The 17773-nt window shown below is 57.9% G+C and overlaps 1 protein-coding gene across 3 annotated transcripts; it reads left to right on the plus strand.

Moving 5' to 3' along the window:
* Positions 1–467: 467 nt before the first annotated feature.
* Positions 468–14764, plus strand: KCTD15 (potassium channel tetramerization domain containing 15). Of its 3 annotated transcripts, none has more exons than XM_058529107.1 (6): positions 468–502; positions 3795–3887; positions 4516–4691; positions 9762–9906; positions 11792–12097; positions 13260–14764. In XM_058529107.1, the coding sequence occupies exons 2-6, from the start codon at positions 3822–3824 to the stop codon at positions 13416–13418; spliced, it is 852 nt and encodes a 283-aa protein (XP_058385090.1). In that variant the 5' UTR covers positions 468–502; positions 3795–3821; the 3' UTR covers positions 13419–14764. The 3 variants fall into 3 exon arrangements, with proteins under 3 accessions (XP_058385090.1, XP_058385088.1, XP_058385089.1); XM_058529105.1 differs by lacking the exon at positions 468–502 and adding an exon at positions 811–2246; XM_058529106.1 differs by lacking the exon at positions 468–502 and adding an exon at positions 2889–3510.
* Positions 14765–17773: the final 3009 nt, after the last annotated feature.

Genomic DNA, 17773 nt, shown 5'->3' on the forward strand with positions numbered 1-17773 from the left:
AGCCAGGAGTCGCCGCGCGCTCCCGCTCGCGCTCGCCGCGCTGGGTAATTTGGAGCCGGATCGCTGCCCTCTGCGTCCGGGCTCGGCCGCGACGGGGCGCGGGGTGCCGGCTGGGGTGGGGGGCTGGTTTTCTCGCCAGCAATCGGGGAGGGCCGCTGGAGAGAGAGGAGGGAGGAGAGGTGGGAGCGGCAGGAGGGCAGCAGGAGAGCGGCGCGAAGAGGAGGCGGCGGCGGCGGCGGCCGCGAGGAGGGGAGGAGGCGAGGGGAGGGCGGGGAGGGGAGGCCCCGGCGCGCCGCGCCGCGAGGGGCCGCGGGAAGCGGGGGCCGGGGCGGGAGGGGTGGGTGGGGGGAGGGTTGGGGGCGAGAGAGAAAGTAACTCCAGGACGAGACCGGAGCGACCCGCGCAGCGAGCACAGGCGGCGAGGCTGCGCCCGGCGCCCGAGACCGGCGGCTGCGGGGGGCGGGGGCTGCGCCCGAGCCGGATCTGCCGCTCCGGCTCCGAGGTAAGCCCCGCGCCGGCGGCCACCGTTCAGCGCCGCGCACCCCTGTCCCCAAAGTGGCTGAGATGCTGAGAAAGTCTCCCGGCCGGGGTTCGGACCTGGGCGAGGGTGGCTGCTTTGTCCCGGTGCTGGGCGGTGGGGGCTGGCGGCACGGGGGCACCCAGCACAAAGGCCTGGCGCGGGAGGGGGGATTGCCCACGTGGGCTGGACCTGGCCCGGGGTGGACCGTCCTCACTTGGGCGGGCGCCCGAGCTTCCTGCCGCGCGGGGCGGGGTGTGTGGGGGGGGGGTGGGTGTTGCAGGTCCCGACACTGGGGCCTCGGTGCAGGGCCGAGCGCCCTGCAGGGCCGGCGAGTTTCCGGGGTCAGAACTGGGCTCACGCAGCTGTGGCTTCGGGGCGGACAGGGCCCGGCTTGGCGCCCAAATCAGAGAGAAAAAGTCTCTAACGGGACAGATGTGCGTCCTCTGACGCCCACCCCGCGAGTCCGAAACGGAGCGGGAGGGGCCGGCGCGCTGGTGGTCGTCCCAGGCGCGGGGGCTGGGACCCCAGGCGGGCCGCGCGGAGACGCGATCCACGCCTCCGGCTCTCCGCTGCCCGCCGGTACTCCCCGACCTGCACGCGCGCACGGGGTACACACTCGCCAACAGGCCCGGTCCCCCCTAGCCAAAGCGCCTCTCGGTCCTTCCGCGCCCCACACCCTCGACTGCAGAAAAATAAGCTTCAAGTTTTCACTCCGTGTTTCAAATGTGCATGAAGGAATCTAACTGCACGACTGAATAACAGCATTAGTTTCAATTAATTTTTTTTAAATCCCGGCAACAATAAACTTTGAGAACAAAAGCGCTTTTACGTCCTTAATTAGGCGAGCTTCCCATCTGTGGTCTCTAAGTGTCTGCCTCTTGATTTAACTTTGTCCTCCGCCCCGCCCCCGCCGCACACCCCTCCCCGCCCGGCCCGGCGCTTCGGGTTCAGCGGCCACCCCCACCCCGCGGCGCCGCCGGCCTCGGCCCAGCCGGCTCCGGCCGCCCCGAAGTTCGCACCGGCCAGCGGGCTCCGCAGCGGGGCTGGCGCGCACCAGGTGGCCTGGCTGCCTCCCTCCGGGCCCACCCCCTGGACAATTCTGCAGGCCCCTGGCACTCTCGCCCCAGGCTGGCGCCCAGGGCGCGGAGCTGAAGGGAGCTCGCGAAGCGCCTTCTGTTTACCTTTTATGGTTAAAATAACAGCTTAGCAAAGAAGCGACTTCACGAAGAAGCGATTTAGTGAAATCGTCTCAAGCTGCCGCAGCTCAGCCAGTTTAATCACCCCCAGAGAGCTGAACAACTGCGAGCACAATGGGACACAAAATCATTTTGTGTGTAAATGAGCGTGGCATTCTGCTCGCTTCCCTCTGCTCGGGCGGGCGGGGCTCGGCGGCGGGCGGGCGCGGGACCCGGGGCTCCCGCCGCAGCTCAGGAGCGGGTCGATACCCAGCCAGTTTGGAAACCCGCAGACCCTCGAGCACGCTACCGCCGAGGTCCCTGCAACAGGCAGTTTGGCCGAGTCTCACGAGGGCAGTGGCGCGCTGGGGCTGGGTCGTGGGTTTGATGCTGGTGTTGGCGGAATGAACTTGTATCTCTTACTGCACCCACTTCTGTGCTTCTGACCTCAGCAGTGGTCTCGGGGAAAGGGTCGTTGTCCAGCACAGATGCGTTTGTCGGAGGGAGCGCTGGAGGTTCGGGTCAAGGCGTAAAGCCTGGGGCTTCCAATGGTGAGTTTCTGGTATGCCATGAACATCAGGTTGTGCTTGCGATGGAAAAGAGTCTGGGTGAGAACAGAGTCGAACAGCTTTTGTGATGGGTGCTTGGTGTTAAATGTCACTTTTGAGTAGTGTCCTGGTAGGAGGGAAAGCATTGTGCAGTCTGCTTTGATAGAATTTCTGCCAGAATGCCTTCCAGTTCCAGCAGGGTTCATCCTCAGTGTGGCTGTCCTTCTGACTCCTCCCCCAGCAGAGCCTCCCAGGGCAGGATAACCCATTCCTGAGATCTGTTTTGGTTTCTCAGAACTTCCTAGAGATAAGTGACCAGCTTTCCTTTTGGAATGCCTGAGCAGCAGGCCCTGAGCAGCCCCCAGTGAGGGTATACATTAAACATCTCTGCCTGCTAATAGCAACACCCCCTCACCCCAAGTTTCATGTCAGGGAACTTGCCAGGACACTGAGCGCAGAACAAATCCTAGGAGAGTAACCTTACTTAAATTTGCAGGCTCTGATGCTCATTGGACCTTGGTCCATGTTTTAAAATTGGATGTTGAATTTCAAGGTTCAAAGTCAACCCTTGAGGGAGGTTGCTCTCTCAAGGGTTAAACCTGTGAGAGACAGTCCAGCTTAGGCTTGTTGGGGGGGGATGATATTCACTGCAAACCTCCTCCTGCCCCATGAGACAGCCCCAAGTCCCTGGCAGGGGTTGCATAAACCTGCTCTTCCCCACCCCTCCTACAGAAGGCCTGCGTGGTCCCCGAGGCAGCTCCTGGAGACTGAGGGGCAGTCTCATATCAGAAGGTTGTGGCACACAGGAAAGTGGCTGGGTGACTGAGGAGGAGCAGGAGAGAGGGTCCGTTTGCTGAGCTGCTGTCTGTTTCCTTCTGGCCGGTTCTCTGATGCCCTGGGGCTGTGATCCTGAGGGGGTCTGGAATACGTTAGGCACAGACAAGACCATTCTGGGGGTCTGGGGAGAAACTGCAGAGGTGCAGGCTAGGCAAACAAAGGCAGGTTTTCTCTGAGGAGCCATAGGAGAGAGGTGGCTTCCTAAGTGACTCTCCTTCTTCCCTGTGCCCTGGATTCTGCTGAAAGAGGCTTCTCCGTGTCTGTCGAGTTGCAAACTGCATCTTAGCACCGTGGAGGGTAGGGGATCCTCCCCGAGCCGTGGTGCATGGGGTTCTCTGCTGATGTAAGAGGAGACACGCTTGGTAACATGGCTCTCAACCAAAATACCAGGAAAATCAGATTTGTTCTGAAACATTTTGGGGCAATAATGGTGAGCATATGTTTCAGTACTGTCATTAGCCAAATTAGCAGACGTGGAGCTGCCCAGAAACACGTGTGTGAGTGAGTGAGTGTGTGTGTGTGTGTGTGTGTGTGTGTGTGAGCTGCTATGGCTTGGATTGGAGGCTTGCTTTGGGGTGTGGGGACAGGATAGTGGTGGTGGTATCTGGAGAGGATGTGCAGACAGGACGATTCGAAGTGTCTTTGACTCCTGGGAGACATGGCCTCCACGACTACCGAGGAGTAAGTCCCCTGGTTTGTTGTTGCTTCCCACAGATACTCTGGGCAGCCATGGAAGTCTAGATGCCTCACCGCAAGGAGCGGCCGAGCGGGTCCTCGCTTCACGCCCACGGCAGCGCCGGCACTGCGGTGAGAGCCAGCGGGGTGGGCTGGTCAGCGGCCGGCGGCCCCCTCTCTACCCTCTTCCCCAGCACCTTCTCCCCAGCTGCCCTTCCTCACAGCCGCGGCATTCAAGAGATGCCTGTTGACTGGCTGTACGATTATGTATTTTTTGAAACAAAAATGCTCTTAATTTGATGTGAAATTTACTACATGTATAAAACTCAGCGCCTTAGGTGCTGAGGAAGTCACTAATTTAGAGGTGTCTCGTTACTGAGACAAACTTGCAAAAACCCCCTGAATCCCAATTCACAAATTGGTGATTCGTTTGTCGGGGGATATTTCACATCTAACACATAAGCCCGCGACCTTTAATTAGAATTTTGCAGTTTGTTTTATGCCCCTGGAGGCTGACACCTTGAAAATTTTTTTTCTTGATTTCTTATTGCTAATAAGCATCTTTCTTTTTCCCTCTGGTACTCTGAAGAAAATGATGCAAATACACTTAATTACAGTGGTGGCCGTAATTTGTCAGCTGAATTTGTGATCAGGCAGAGGCAGCAGTGATCTGATTAGATCTGTGATCACATTGGCAATGAAGGGGGTGCACAGCTCTGTGGTGGAGAAACTCTCCTTTCCACCTTGTTTCCATCTCCAGGAGGGAGCAAGCATGTCCCGGTTGTCTCTCACTCGGTCGCCCGTGTCTCCCCTGGCCGCCCAGGGGATCCCACTGCCAGCCCAGCTCACCAAGTCCAATGCGCCTGTGCACATCGACGTGGGCGGCCACATGTACACCAGCAGCCTGGCCACACTCACCAAGTACCCCGACTCCAGGTAAGAGCCGAGCCCCTCGTAGCACCCGTCACGCAGTAGTGACTTGCAGCATCTGCAGCCTGCTGCCAGTGGGGCCCACCTCTGTCAGCTGACGACGTGCAGGGCTCTGCAGGGCCCACCTGCTTCGTAGACCCGGGGAACTAGAGTTTGGGAGGCCGAATCTGCCTGTCAAAGGCTGCTTTGCACAGGGACTTGTGACCTTGAGCTGGGGGCATTGGTGGAGCTGGGTGGAGCTCCTGACCACTGGCGGAGGCCACTTATTCAGAGCCAGCCCCGCCTGAAACTGGCCAGCAGCTGGCTGGGGAACCTCATATACCTTCAGGTTCCTCTTGAGTGAGACTTTGCAGGGGATCATTTGTGAGCAACGCTGCATACTTCTAGGGGTCACATTGGGGAGAAGTATTTAATCCCATTCCCTGGTCTAACCCTTGGGAAAGTGCGTAAGGGGAGGGAGGAGGGAGAGCTGCAATTTGCCATCTTTGTCTGGGTGGCCATTGCTGGACCCTGAGGGCTAGCAGCAGGCTCCCTTGGAAGGGAGAAGAGGGGGTTGCAGTGACTGGCTAGGAACTGCAGAATGTTCAGGGACATCCGGGGCTGTGGATAAGCATGAGCTTCATACCCCATCAGTGGATAAAGTGTCTCTGATCCGGACCCTCCCACCATGGCGCCTCGCACTCTGTCGAGCTCCCTGGCGCTTCTGCCTCCTGGGCCTGTCTGTGGGAGGCCCAGGGCACTGCCAACTCTCCTGTTCTTGCCTCAGAGGCGGACCTGGTTTCCCGTTGGCGGAGCAGCAGGGCTGACCTGAGGTGGGGTGGGTCTCTGCGAGCATCTGCCGGAGGTGATGCGGTGTGTGTTTGCTGCCGAGGGCTGAGCAGCGAGAGGGCCAAGGCTGCAGGATATTGCCCCTGTTTTATACATTTGAAAAAACAGGAGGAGTTAATTAATCCCCCAGACACGGAGGGATCATCTCTGGGAAGCTTTCTTGTCAGGCTGCCTCGTGGCCAGTGTGGTTGCTCGGAGCATGGAGGGTTCACCGTGCGTGGATGTGGCTGCTTTTGGAGCTTGTTGAGGGCCGGTTGGGGGGGCCCTGCGTGGGAGTGGAATGCTCCCTGAGGAGGGACCGCTGGAGGTGGAGGCAGTGTCCGGGTCAGAATTTGGGGAGTCGGGTACAGACAGCGGCGGGGACTCATCCCCTTAGCCTGACAGAGGCTGGGCCTGGGGCACTTGTGAACTTGGGGCCTGGCGGGCAGCAGCCATGAGGCCACGTCAGCAGAGTCGGCGTGGTGCTCGCTTGCATCCCCGTCTGAGATGGGAGATGGATTCTGCTTATTTAATTTCAATTGCGCCTTCTGCGGCGTTCCCGCGTTGTTTGAGATAGATCATCCCTTAATCGGCTGATGATGTTTGTGAGTGAAATTTATAAAACCCTTGCCCACAACGTCCTCTGAAGAGTGTTTCCTGAAATCAGACACTGCCTTTCTGGAGTAATCACAGCCCAGGCCTGTGGGGAACGGCCTCCTCATTCTTGTCTCCAGGCTGCTGCCTGGAGCAGTGAGGGCAGGCTGGCCCTCCCCTCCCAGGCCCACAGTGCAGCTCGTCCTCGCCATGTCCTGCTCCGAAGGGGGGCAGCCCTCTTGCTGGGGAGCTGAGGCCCCTGTGGCCGGGCGATCTGGCATATGGAACCCTCGGCCGGCAGGATGTGCCCGGCAGGATGTGCCCAGAGGGGGTGGCAGTCTGCATTCTTTCCTGGGGCTGAGGCCCAAGATGAATCTGATGTTCTGCCTGGATGGCTTCTGGCTCCCAGGAGAGCTGCTCCCCCAGCCTGGAGCTTTGGCCTAGAGGCCAGTGGGTGGGGTGACCTGTAGGACAGTCAGGGAACGGTGGGTCAGGCCGGGCCTGAGAAGTGGCTTGGGCAGCTGTGCTGGCAAGGGCCCCTCAGATCTCTCTCTTCTTGAATAAATCATTAAAATTAAAAAACTGTTTCTCACCAGTTCTGGAAAGAAAGATCAATCCCTCATCCAGTGTCACTGATGTGTGAGTCACCTGGAGATAGAGAATTAAGAGTGCTGAGGTCACTGGGGGGTTCCGGATGTCAGCAAAGTCCTGCCCTGGGCAGTGCTGTGACACCAGGAGGCTCGTGCCCCCATATCCTCGGGTCCCTGTGCCCACAGAACTATGCCTGGGCTTCGGGTTCAGATGGCTCCCACACAAGGAACAGGTGCTGCCGCTGGTTGGCCTAGGAACAGCACTGGTCCTCCCTCACCCCGAGACAGCCGAGCACAGCTGCCCAGGGCTGAGAGTGGGCTCCCCAGGACTGCCACCTTCTCGTTCCTGCCTGCTGGATGTCATTTAGCTGCTGCCATCGCAGCCCACTCTAGGTCCATCCTGGCTGTGAGAAGCAACAAATTAAGATGGCCAGGAGCTTCAGAACTAATAAAACCTCCCACTGAAACATCCAGGAAATTGGAGCCAAAGCTTAAAAAAAGAAAGGAAAAGAAGAAGACCCCTGTCAGCTGGGGTGAGAACAGCCCAGTTCCGTGGAGGACTTCTGAAGTTGGCACCAAACCCGGCAGCCTCCCTCAGAGGGTGGCCCAGGGCAGGAGCTGACTCTGAAGACCCTGCAAGTGTCTGGAGCTTCCTCTGTGGTGATTGTCCTGACCTTCCCTCAGCCTGCTCACACCCTGGGTAGCCTCAGACCTCAAGGGCATGGAAGGTCTTGGTCCTGTGAAGAGACACTGAACCATGGAAAGATCTAGAGCCAGCGAGTCCTGGCTGGTTGATTGAGAACCTTCTAGCCTTGGACCAATACAACAACCTAGAACCTACCTAGCCAGCCCTGGAATGTGGGTGATCGGGGGTCCACTAGACCAACAGGAGGGTCTGGAGCCCCAGCCAGCTCTGACGTCAGAGGGAGGTGCAATGCAGCCAGGCCTAGAACGTTGCTTGCCTCACAGAGTGTTCCAGCTCAACCCAGAAGGGTGGAGACAGTTCCGCAGGGAGGCTGGGGCTTCAGACTTGCTGGCTCACCTGTGGACGTGGTCCCGCTAGTGCCATATGGGGGCCCTGGGCTGTCTGCTGACAACTGTGATGACTGCCCATGGCACCTGGCAGCCTTGCTCAGTCCCGTCTGTCTCCAGGGATGCTGCATGGCCCTCACTCTGACATCTGAATGCCCAGGCTCTGCTGAGGCCAGGTCTTAGGGGCTTTGAGAGCTGGAACAGGCCACAGAGCCCACAAGGCTCTCAAGCAGGGCTGTGTCCCTCAGTACTGTTGTCACAGGCCTGGGAGTTGATAGGGCTCAGTGGCCTTCGGAGCCCTGAGAAGAGTGGGCTCTGAGATGATTGCAGCACTGGTTCCACAGCTGGGGCCTCTCCACACCTCACTGCGGGCTCTGACTTGCTCACGCCCATCTGCGAGACAGCTTTGCCCTTTATGTGGCCCTACTGTGCCAGGGGCTGGGCCATGTCCCCAGAGTGAGAGCAGGTGACTGCATCGCTACTCCGCACCCAGGCAGACCCTCATGGCTGATGCCTTAAGTGTGCCAGGCCACCAGAGTGGAGGACGGTGTAGATGGAGCCCTGAGAGAGGCTTTAAGGGCTCTAAGCCATCAGCTTCTGCCCAGCTCATGTGCCCTGGTGCACAATGGCAGGGGCAGGGCAGGGCCTTAGGAGCCGTGACTTGGAGTGGACAGAGAAGTGGGCTGCTGGGGGAGAGGGAGCATCCCTGGAAGGTTCTCGCTGGTGCACGCAGAGAGTGAAGGGGCTTAGGCAGCAGCTTGTTCAGGCTGGGTCCCAGATCGGGGCCACCCTTCTCCCAGGCTGTGCAGACAAGCTGGCACCTTGGCAGGGTCTGGCTGGGGATGAGTGTGTGGCCTTGCCTGCTGAAGGATGTCGGGAGGTGCTGTCACTGGGGACACCCTGCCAACCTCCCACCTGTTTTCTGAGTCAAGCTCTTGGCTGTCACCACCCCTCTTTGGGGCCCCTAACTGTCCACAGCTAGGCCTGGGGACTGCAGGGGAAGTTAGCCAAACCAGAGCCTGCTGCCCTGGGCCTGGGGAGGCCACAGCGCTGGCCCTGAGGTCTGGTTCCTCCTCGCTGGAGTGGATGGGACAGGCCTCGGGCTCCCCAAGAGCTTCCTGCGGGTCCTGTGTCTCTGTCAGAACCACTGCCCTTCAGAGGACAGGGTGCTGGGACCTGTCTCCCCTCCCAGTCTCTCCGAAGTGTGCACACGCTGTGGCATGTGTGCATGCGGTGTGGTGCATGTGCATGCACTGTTTCTGTGTGCATACACACTGGTGTGTGCACATTCACATGCTGTGGCATGTGTGCAAGCACACGGTCGAGTGTGCATGTGCGCTGTGGCATGCATGCACACCTGCTGTCCCTCCTGCCTGCCTCTGCGTCTCGCCCAGGGCTCCCTGAGTGCGAAGCTGTGGGTGATTCGTCTGTGAGTTTGTGGAGCGTACAAGCCATGTCTCTGGTTGGCTCATGTCAGCTGGTGTGGCCTTTGCCTGGCTGTGTCTGGTTCTGCCTGTGATCTGTGTGTTGCGAGGGAGTGGACCATGTGACCCTGTGCTTGTTGCCCAGGTGTGTCGCGTCTGATGCCCCTCCACGTAGGTTGGGTGAGGTGGGTGTTTGTGACCCAAGACTGTCGTGGCTGGTTGACGTGTTCACGAGGTGTGTGGCCGTGGGTGGGGGTGTCCAGTGGTCGGTGGGAGTTTTCTGGGTGGGTCTGTCTGGGGAGAGTTTGTGTGTGGGGGACAGGAGGCTGTGTCTGTGTCCCACTGTAGTTTTCCAGGCCTGTACCATGTGTCAGTGAGCGGGTGTGTGCCGCTGGGTGTCTCTCTGGCTGTGGCTTGTGCGCGTAGGTTGGGTGTGAGCATGTGCTGCTTGCCGCGCCAGTGTCCTGTCTGATGTGGCCTAGCTGCCCCTAGTGTGTGCAGACATTTGTCAGGCCCGGCGCAGTCCCGGAGTCACCCGTGGAAGGCCCCCACCCCTCTAGCAGGGCGGCTCTAGGAGCGGGGGCAGGGCCCGTCCTGCCACCAGCCGTGCGCCCCTCCGTCTCTTCCAGGATAAGCCGCCTCTTCAACGGCACCGAGCCCATCGTCCTGGACAGTTTGAAGCAACATTATTTCATCGACCGAGACGGAGAGATCTTCCGCTACGTCCTGAGCTTCCTGCGGACGTCGAAACTGCTGCTCCCGGACGACTTCAAGGTAAGTTGGCGGCCGGCGGCTCCCCTGCGCCGCCTGTGCGGCGGCCTTACGCAGGGGACACTGTGACTTAGTCAATGGACCCGCCGTCGTCATGGCAACCATAAAAAGTTAAACGATGAAGCCGAGGGCTACATCAGGTTTTCGAAACTAATTTTGTTTTCTCACATTTTTAGCTTATTTATCAGGGTGTAACAACAATTGAGCAGTGGCAGCAGCACTTACCCCGTTTCGTGTTTTCGTGGGAAAGGACCATTGGGTAGCGCAGTTGCAGGAGTTAGAGGTGCCTGACTCTGTTCCCTGTTGGTAGTTTGCAGGGGGAAAACCCTGATCCAACCTAACACCCTTTAAACAAAAGGTCACCCCCAGGTATCCGGGGGAGCCTGTCCGGGGCAGCCGACTTGGTTCTGAGAGTCCTGCCTGGGTGCTGGGCCCCTTCGTGGTGCTGGGGATCCCGAAAAAGGAAACGCAGGCCTGGCCTAGCCGGCCTCCAACCTCCAACCAGCAATGTCCCTCCGTCCTTTCTTCTTCCCTTCCTCCCTTCCTCCCACCCCTGCACCCCCCCCACCCCGGACCAGTGGCCCTGGGGTTGTTTTGTCCTTCATCCAACTGAGTTCCCCAGTGCCAACAACCAAATTCAGGCTGAGAATACAGTGAAACAAGGCAGAGAGGGGTCCTGTCCCCATGGAACCCCCACTTATAGTCTGGTAGGAAGACAGACGTTGAGCAGAAAACACTGGAATCCACGGGGGCAAATGCTTCCGAGAAGTAGAGAATACTGTGGGAGGGAGCCCTGGGGACCCAGTCCGGGAGGTTTCAAAGAAAGGATGTTTGTCTGGGTGGTGAAGGAGGAACCGGGCAGGCAGTGTGAGGGCCTTGGTGAGAGCGTGGGGGTGGCACGGAGCTTGGTACCTTCCAGAACTGGAGAGAAGGTGTCAGACTGGGGCGTATGAACTGGGAGAAGATGGGCAGGAACGGAGGCTGCTTTTCCATGTCAGGACCCTGGTGGCTGGTGGCATTTTACCCTGAATGCAGTGGAAGGGTTGTGAGTAGGGGATTAGTGATCAGCTTTGCAAATGAGAAAGATCACCCTGGCTGTTGTATGGAGAAGGATGGGGGTGGGGGTAAGGCCAAGGGAGGTTCACTCAAGGCTTTGCACCAAAGCAGAGGCTGCAAAGATGGCGCAAAGCAGCAGATTAGACTTATGTTTGGGAAAAGGCTGCAAAAGGCTGTGAGTGTGGGTTGGTGGGGGTCAGGGGGCTCTCTTTAATCCTCGCTCCATTCTCTGAGCTGGGTGTTTATATCCATTTTATAGAAGAGGAAACTGAGGCTCAGAGATGGTCAGTAACTGATAATCAGAGGTCTCCGGGCTGCTAGATGAGGATGCCAGAAATCCAACCCTGGGCAGGTCTGTTTTGCCTCCCTGCTGGGCTGTGAGTTCTCCAGCGCAGGTGAGGACGGGGCTGCCCTGTGCCCAGCTCAGCCTCTCCTCCCTGGGATTCTAAGAAGGCAGCAGGTCCCCGGGCATAGGCACAGCCTCGGGCTCCTCTAGTCTAGCCTCTCAGTCTTTCCAGAAGCTTCTCTCTGCTCCAGGGGGATGAAGCCACCCCCAGTGCTTTGGGCCAGAGATGGAAGGGCTCAGGGGGTCTGGCGCAGGTGCACGCCTGCCACTGCCCTTGGGTCAAGACTAGGCTCCTTGTTCTTGCACACATTCACCTCAGCCTCATTTTCCCCATCTTTGCAATGGGCACAACCATCCCAGTCCACACTGTGCCCTGGGGAGGTTGTGGGGGGTCGTGGCAGCTCCCGTGGAATTGTGAGAGGAGGCCCCCTGGAGTCAGACAGGGCAGCCCCCCACCTCCCCCGCCTCCTCTGCGCATGCCCGCAGGACTTCAGCCTGCTGTACGAGGAGGCGCGGTACTACCAGCTGCAGCCGATGGTGCGAGAGCTGGAGCGCTGGCAGCAGGAGCGAGAGCAGCGGCGCCGCAGCCGGGCCTGTGACTGCCTGGTGGTGCGGGTCACGCCGGACCTGGGTGAGCGCATCGCGCTCAGCGGCGAGAAGGCCCTCATCGAGGAGGTCTTCCCCGAGACCGGGGACGTCATGTGCAACTCGGTCAACGCCGGCTGGAACCAGGACCCCACTCACGTCATCCGCTTCCCGCTCAACGGCTACTGCCGGCTCAACTCGGTGCAGGTGAGGCTGCGCCGGGCCCAGCGCCCTGCCCGGGCCTCCCCACGGCCCTCCGGGAGAGAGAGGGAGGGCGGCGCCATCCCTGAAACGGCAAGCCCTCCATGCCATTTGACAGGAAAGGCAACAATGTGTTGATGCATAATTTATGTCCCCCTCATAATTAAATGATGGCGCCTGGGGGATGGACTTAAAAAAATTGATCTGTGCTTTTTTTTTTTCCCCCCCAAAAGGCTGTTCTATAAAAATGGCCCAGAGAATTTTCAACAGAGGGTGGTTCTTTTGACACCCAGAGTCTGACTTTGGATTCAAATTAAACCCAGGCCATAGGAGCAGCAGGTCAGAGGCTGCAAGTAGAGGTGGCCTGGAGTCCCCTTCCTCGCCCTGCTGACCCTGGCTGTGGGCACCCACACAGCTGTTTCTGGACTGGCTTTCCCTAGATGGGCCTCAGAGTTGGGAAGCCACGATGGAGTAGGGCCTATTTTTCTCCAGCCCCAAGAGCAAACTCCTGTTTCAGGCGTAGGGCAAAGTGGACTTTGTGGGGAAAGTTCCCCCGCATTCCGCAGCCTGCCAGTCAGAACTTGCTAGTTGCAGGACACAGGTGTCACAGTGACCAGATCCCACCCTCACAGAGGCACCAACCCATGTGGACACGGAGGCCTGCAGAGACTCAAACTGAGGACTCCTCCTCCCCTCTACCCCGAGCTCCCCTGAGCTGCTGGGCCCCCAGGCCTCAGACCATCTGGGACTCACAGCTCAGAAGCAGGTGGCTGCCCAGAGGCCAGGGGCAGGGTCTCTCTGTCACTGGGGCAGGCCTCAGTGAGGGAGGGGGACCCGGGACCACGTGTCTGGAGAGAGGGGGCAGGTTACATCCTGGAGAAGAGAGAAGGGGCCCGAAGGCTCTTTCTGCCTCCCTGAATCAAAGCTGTGGACTCCTGAGGGCAGCAGGGTGGGGTAGCCCACCCGGGTTTGGTCACTCAAGGGGCCCTGGAGCCTGGCTGCTCTGGTCCCTCCTGTGGTTGCCCAGCTGGTGGTTCTGCAGGAAGCTCTGTCCTGAGCGAGACTGAGATGCCAACAGGAGCAGGTAGCTCGCCCTGGCCAGTGCCCACCTGCCCTCCAGGCAGACTCCGGCAGCCGGGCATTGCTGACCCTTGTTTCTGCCCTGCAGGTCCTGGAGAGGCTGTTCCAGAGGGGCTTCAGCGTGGCCGCGTCCTGCGGGGGTGGCGTGGACTCCTCCCAGTTCAGCGAGTACGTGCTCTGCCGGGAGGAGCGGCGACCTCAGCCCACACCCACCACTGTCCGGATAAAGCAGGAGCCCCTGGACTAGGCCCTGCCTCAGTGCCCGCCTGAGGCCCCTCGGCCCTGGGGACACCCCAGGGACCTGGAAACAGTGCTGGGGCTTTCTGCGTCTCCTGCTTAGCAGTGGGTGTGAGACTGAGGGTGGGGCTGGAGGGTCCCCAGGGCCCCGGGTGTCATGGCAACAGAAGGTGGGATGCTGGAGGCATGCCGCCTGAAGGACTGTTGATGTGACCCAAAGATGCCGCCGTGGGAACTCCGCTGCCAGTTCTCTGGGCCCCTCAGCTCCCCAGCTCCACGCAGGGCCCTGCGTGGCTCTCGGGCCTGCTGCGGCGGGGTCAGCAGAGGCCTCCCTGGCCCACTCCAGAGGAGCTGTTCATCCTTCTCCATGTGGGGCAGACTCCAGTGGGTCTCCTTGGGTCAGAGATGGCTTATTTTTCTACAGTATTTAAGACAAAAGTAACTGTCACTGCACAAGCCAGAGAGACTGACAAGGACCAACACTTCTTTATCTGGTGCTCAGTTCTATCAGACATGCAGCGTGCCCACGGGGGGATGAGCTGCCGGGCGCTCAGGCCCAGGTGCTTGGAGACTTCTGGTCCCTGCTCTAGAGACAGATGCAGGGGTAGCAGTGCCATAGGAGCTGAAGCAGGGCCCCCAAGGGGTCAGGCTGCTGGGAGGAGGGCAGTGTGGGTGTGGGGGATGGGTGGCTCTGGAATCATCTCAGCCCCTCCCCTTTGCTGCCACCCTGGTGCAGGCCACACTTGGTGTGTCACCTGCCCTACGAATGCCCAGGGGCTTCCAGTCCTGTCTGCATGTACTCACCTGGGCTCCCGCGGAAGTCTCTTCCCCACCCGGACCAGCCACAGGGCCACACCGCATCCTTACCTCAGGAATGGGCCCCACGGTGAAGGGGCCCATCTGTCAGCAGCGTCCTCTGGGTCCCCAGCTCAGGAAGCCGTCCCCAGCTCCGATATTCCCACACTAATATGCACACTGAATTTTAATTAAACTATTGTAACACTAGCCTGCAGTAAGACCTGGACACAGGCATATACCTAAGACTCTTGGCCCCAGATTCCAACGAGGACTGGTCCTGAGGGGTCCTCCCAGACCTGCTGCCTCCCAGATGACAGGCCCAAAGATGGACACCCCGGCCTTGTCACACTTCCCAGAGCGCTGGCTCTTCCCCAGTGGAGAAACCGCAGGGAGCTGCTGGGTGGGTGGGGCGCCAGGGCCGGCACCACCATGTACGATGCCTGTAGACATGTATATGACTCCTTTAATATTGTAAAGATGCCGATGTACAATTGTCGTGTGTTTGTGTAAACACATTACGTTCCTAGTTCATGCCATAAATGATGCTATAAATCAAAAGACTGAGGCTCCATCCCGTGCAGAAGCGGCAGCCGGATTCTCACATTCCCGTTGTGCAGGGAGGTTGGGGTGGAGTCCTCCCTGGGTTCCTTCCATTCAAATCCAGGAAGAGCTGGTAGTGGCAGCCAGAGGAGGGGCAGATAGGGCAGGGTCCTGAGCTAGTCCTTTAGTGCATTTGGGTGCTTCTTCCTGTTATTACTGTGCCCTCTGGGCAGCACGGATTCTGAATTCCGATTCACAGCCTCTAAACAGATGCAAACTGGAGAAAAGCAGACAGAAGGTATCTGGAGGCTTTTGAACCCGTTCATAAATGTTTGAGATTTTTCCCTCTCTCTGGCTTTTGGTTGGGGTTGACATCCTCTTTAGGGCCTTACAGAGCGGTAGAAGGTGGCAGTCCACGGCTCGGGCCAGCCACGGGACAGGCAGCCCCCAGCGTGAGACCTGCAGATTGCCTGAGCGCAGAACAAGACCTCAACGTGTCTCTTTCCAAAGGAAGGAGTGTGAGGGTATTCGTGTGGGCCTCCAATCTTAATGAGCCTTTTTGCATTTTTCCTCAAAGCCCTTATGTTCTAACCCACGAGGACCCTTTTACATGCCGGGTAAGGGCCACCAGCCTTGACCTGCCTGAGGACGAGAGCACAGACCAGCCTCATCCCGTCTGAGGCCACAGAGCAGACGCCATCTCGCTGTGCAATCTAATTTGCTGGACAGACTCGCCAGCCCTCTCCTTTGCTTAGCAACGCGCCTCCAGTTGGCACATCTGCGTTTTGGCATCTGGAGTTCAGATCTGAGAGGAGGAGAGAGTGTTGTGTTTATTAGAAAGGAAGCCTTGTGAAAAGCTCAGTGCCGCGTGTGTCTGTGGATTTTTCTGGTACAATAGCCAGCGTGGTCACCAATTGGTGGAGGGTCCCTAACATTTTCAGGCAAACTATCTTTTTGATTAAACCATCATGCTATATATATAAGGAGTAACTACCTTACTGAATGTTACTCTTAATTTATTTCTTTATAATTTCAGTGAAACCAGGAAGTATGATTTTATATAAACTGGGGGATTTCTGAATTTGTAGAGAAATACTATGCTCCCATAGTAATGCTAAAATTCTAATATACATAGTCCTCATAAACAGTAAGTACAAATCTTAAAAACATCTTTTTACTTCCTGGAATGAATATATTGTAAGTCATCTTTTGATCCACTACCAGCCGTATAAATGTTACTTCTCTTCGTAAGCTTCAACACTAATTATTTTTTATAGTAAGCAACTGGATAGAGGGCTCTGCTCACACTTCCTCGTTTGCCACCAAACCACCAAGCCAGTGCAGAGGAGGACTCAGCAAAGCCACAGCAAGTGGCTCACATGGGGCTCAAAGCCAGGTCACAACACTAATAATGCCTGTTAAAAAGTGGGTTTTTTTAAGCTCCCACTTGACTGTGTTCCTTAGGATGAATAAAGGATATTTTATCAATTACACACACAGCTCTAGTGCTTTGTTTTGAATCCACTGAGATGGCCACAAGATGGTACTCTGGCTTGGATGATTCTGGAGCCACCACTCTTCACACTTGGAACTTGGCTTGGCCACTGAATAGGACCTTGACTAGCCCAAGTCCCAAATACCGAGTCTTCGTGATCCGAGGATCTGCCGTGGAGGATTGGGCACTAGGCAGCTGCGTGGTGTGGTACTCAGGCAGGCTAGTGGTCACTCCCGGCAGACGTGGGAGTGAGGGCAGGGTGACGTGCCTTCAGCCTCCCAAGTCCCCAACCCTGACTCCTGTGTTCGGGGCATGGCCGGCCTTTTGCACTATCTTGATTTTGTGTGTGTATGTGTGAACCAGACCAATACATTTGACAAAGGGGCAGAGAAGCATGGATGTAAGAAATGGGGACCGATCTCCACTGAGCCCCTGACCCAGGGAAGACGAATTTGGCTGAACCCAGCAGAGCCTAATGAGCACGGGGTTGGGGGGCTACCCTCTTTCCCATTCTGGAGGCAGACCTGTGTTATCTGGAAGGATGAACTACCTGCGAAGACGGCCCCATCCCGTCGGGCCCTGTCCTCCCTCCTGACTCTCTGGAGACAGGAAAACAACTGCAGCGGCCCTGGAGGACACTCTAGGACACACAGGACTGGAGTTTCTCCTAAGCAGGTGACAAGGTGGAACATATAAAAATGGAAGCTGCCAGAAGATTTTTAGTTTGAGGTGGGATGCTTGGTTCAACCCAATGGGGAACTCTAGACAGAGCTGGAGGGACAACTGTTGGCCAGAGCGGGTGGATGCTGGCCTTGAGCTGGACACCTGAGCTGATGTGGGGTGTTGTTGGAACTGTGACGTCACACTTTGGTGGCCATACTTGTGTTAGTTTTAAGGTGGGTGGGAAAATGTGTTTTGCCACAAAGCTCAAGACAGCCACATAATGTTGGTCTTGTCTCACGTGTGATGAGGACGTGGTAACCCTCTTTCCACTACCCCAACCCCACCCAAAGGAGGCAGCTCCATGGAGAGAGAAGCCTTGCCCCCCGTCTGGAGATTGCCCATGAGGCAGTCCTTTGTGGACCAAGAGAAAAGAAAGGTCTTGATGGCAGCCAAGGGCAGCTTCCTGCCAGGAGCAAGTCTAGTAGTGACATTCTCTTAGAAGCATCAGAGTTTTCTAAAGTGACCCAAATGGAACCCAACTCCAGTGAGGTTGAGGGTCAGAAAAGGAGGGGTACTCAGCGCCTCTCCTGGACCTCGCAGGCCCTGCCTCAGTTCCTGTCCTCATGTCCTCGGCAAGTCCAGGGGCATTTCTCTGTGAGCCTTCAGTGGGAGGGAGAGCCCCCCACCCCCACCCTCTGTCCCCCGCTGATCTTGCATGGGAACACTGGATGGCGGCTCTCTTCCCCCCAGCCCCAGAGCTGGACAAACAAGGCATCTGCCTGGCCCATGGTGAGCTCTCCAACCTCAGATCCAAGGCAGAGTGGGGAGCTACTCCTGGGGACGTGCATCTGGGCTTTGCTGCCTTGGGT

This window comes from Diceros bicornis, chromosome 34 (assembly GCF_020826845.1).
Source record: "Diceros bicornis minor isolate mBicDic1 chromosome 34, mDicBic1.mat.cur, whole genome shotgun sequence".
In the NCBI taxonomy this organism is placed as follows: domain Eukaryota; kingdom Metazoa; phylum Chordata; class Mammalia; order Perissodactyla; family Rhinocerotidae; genus Diceros; species Diceros bicornis.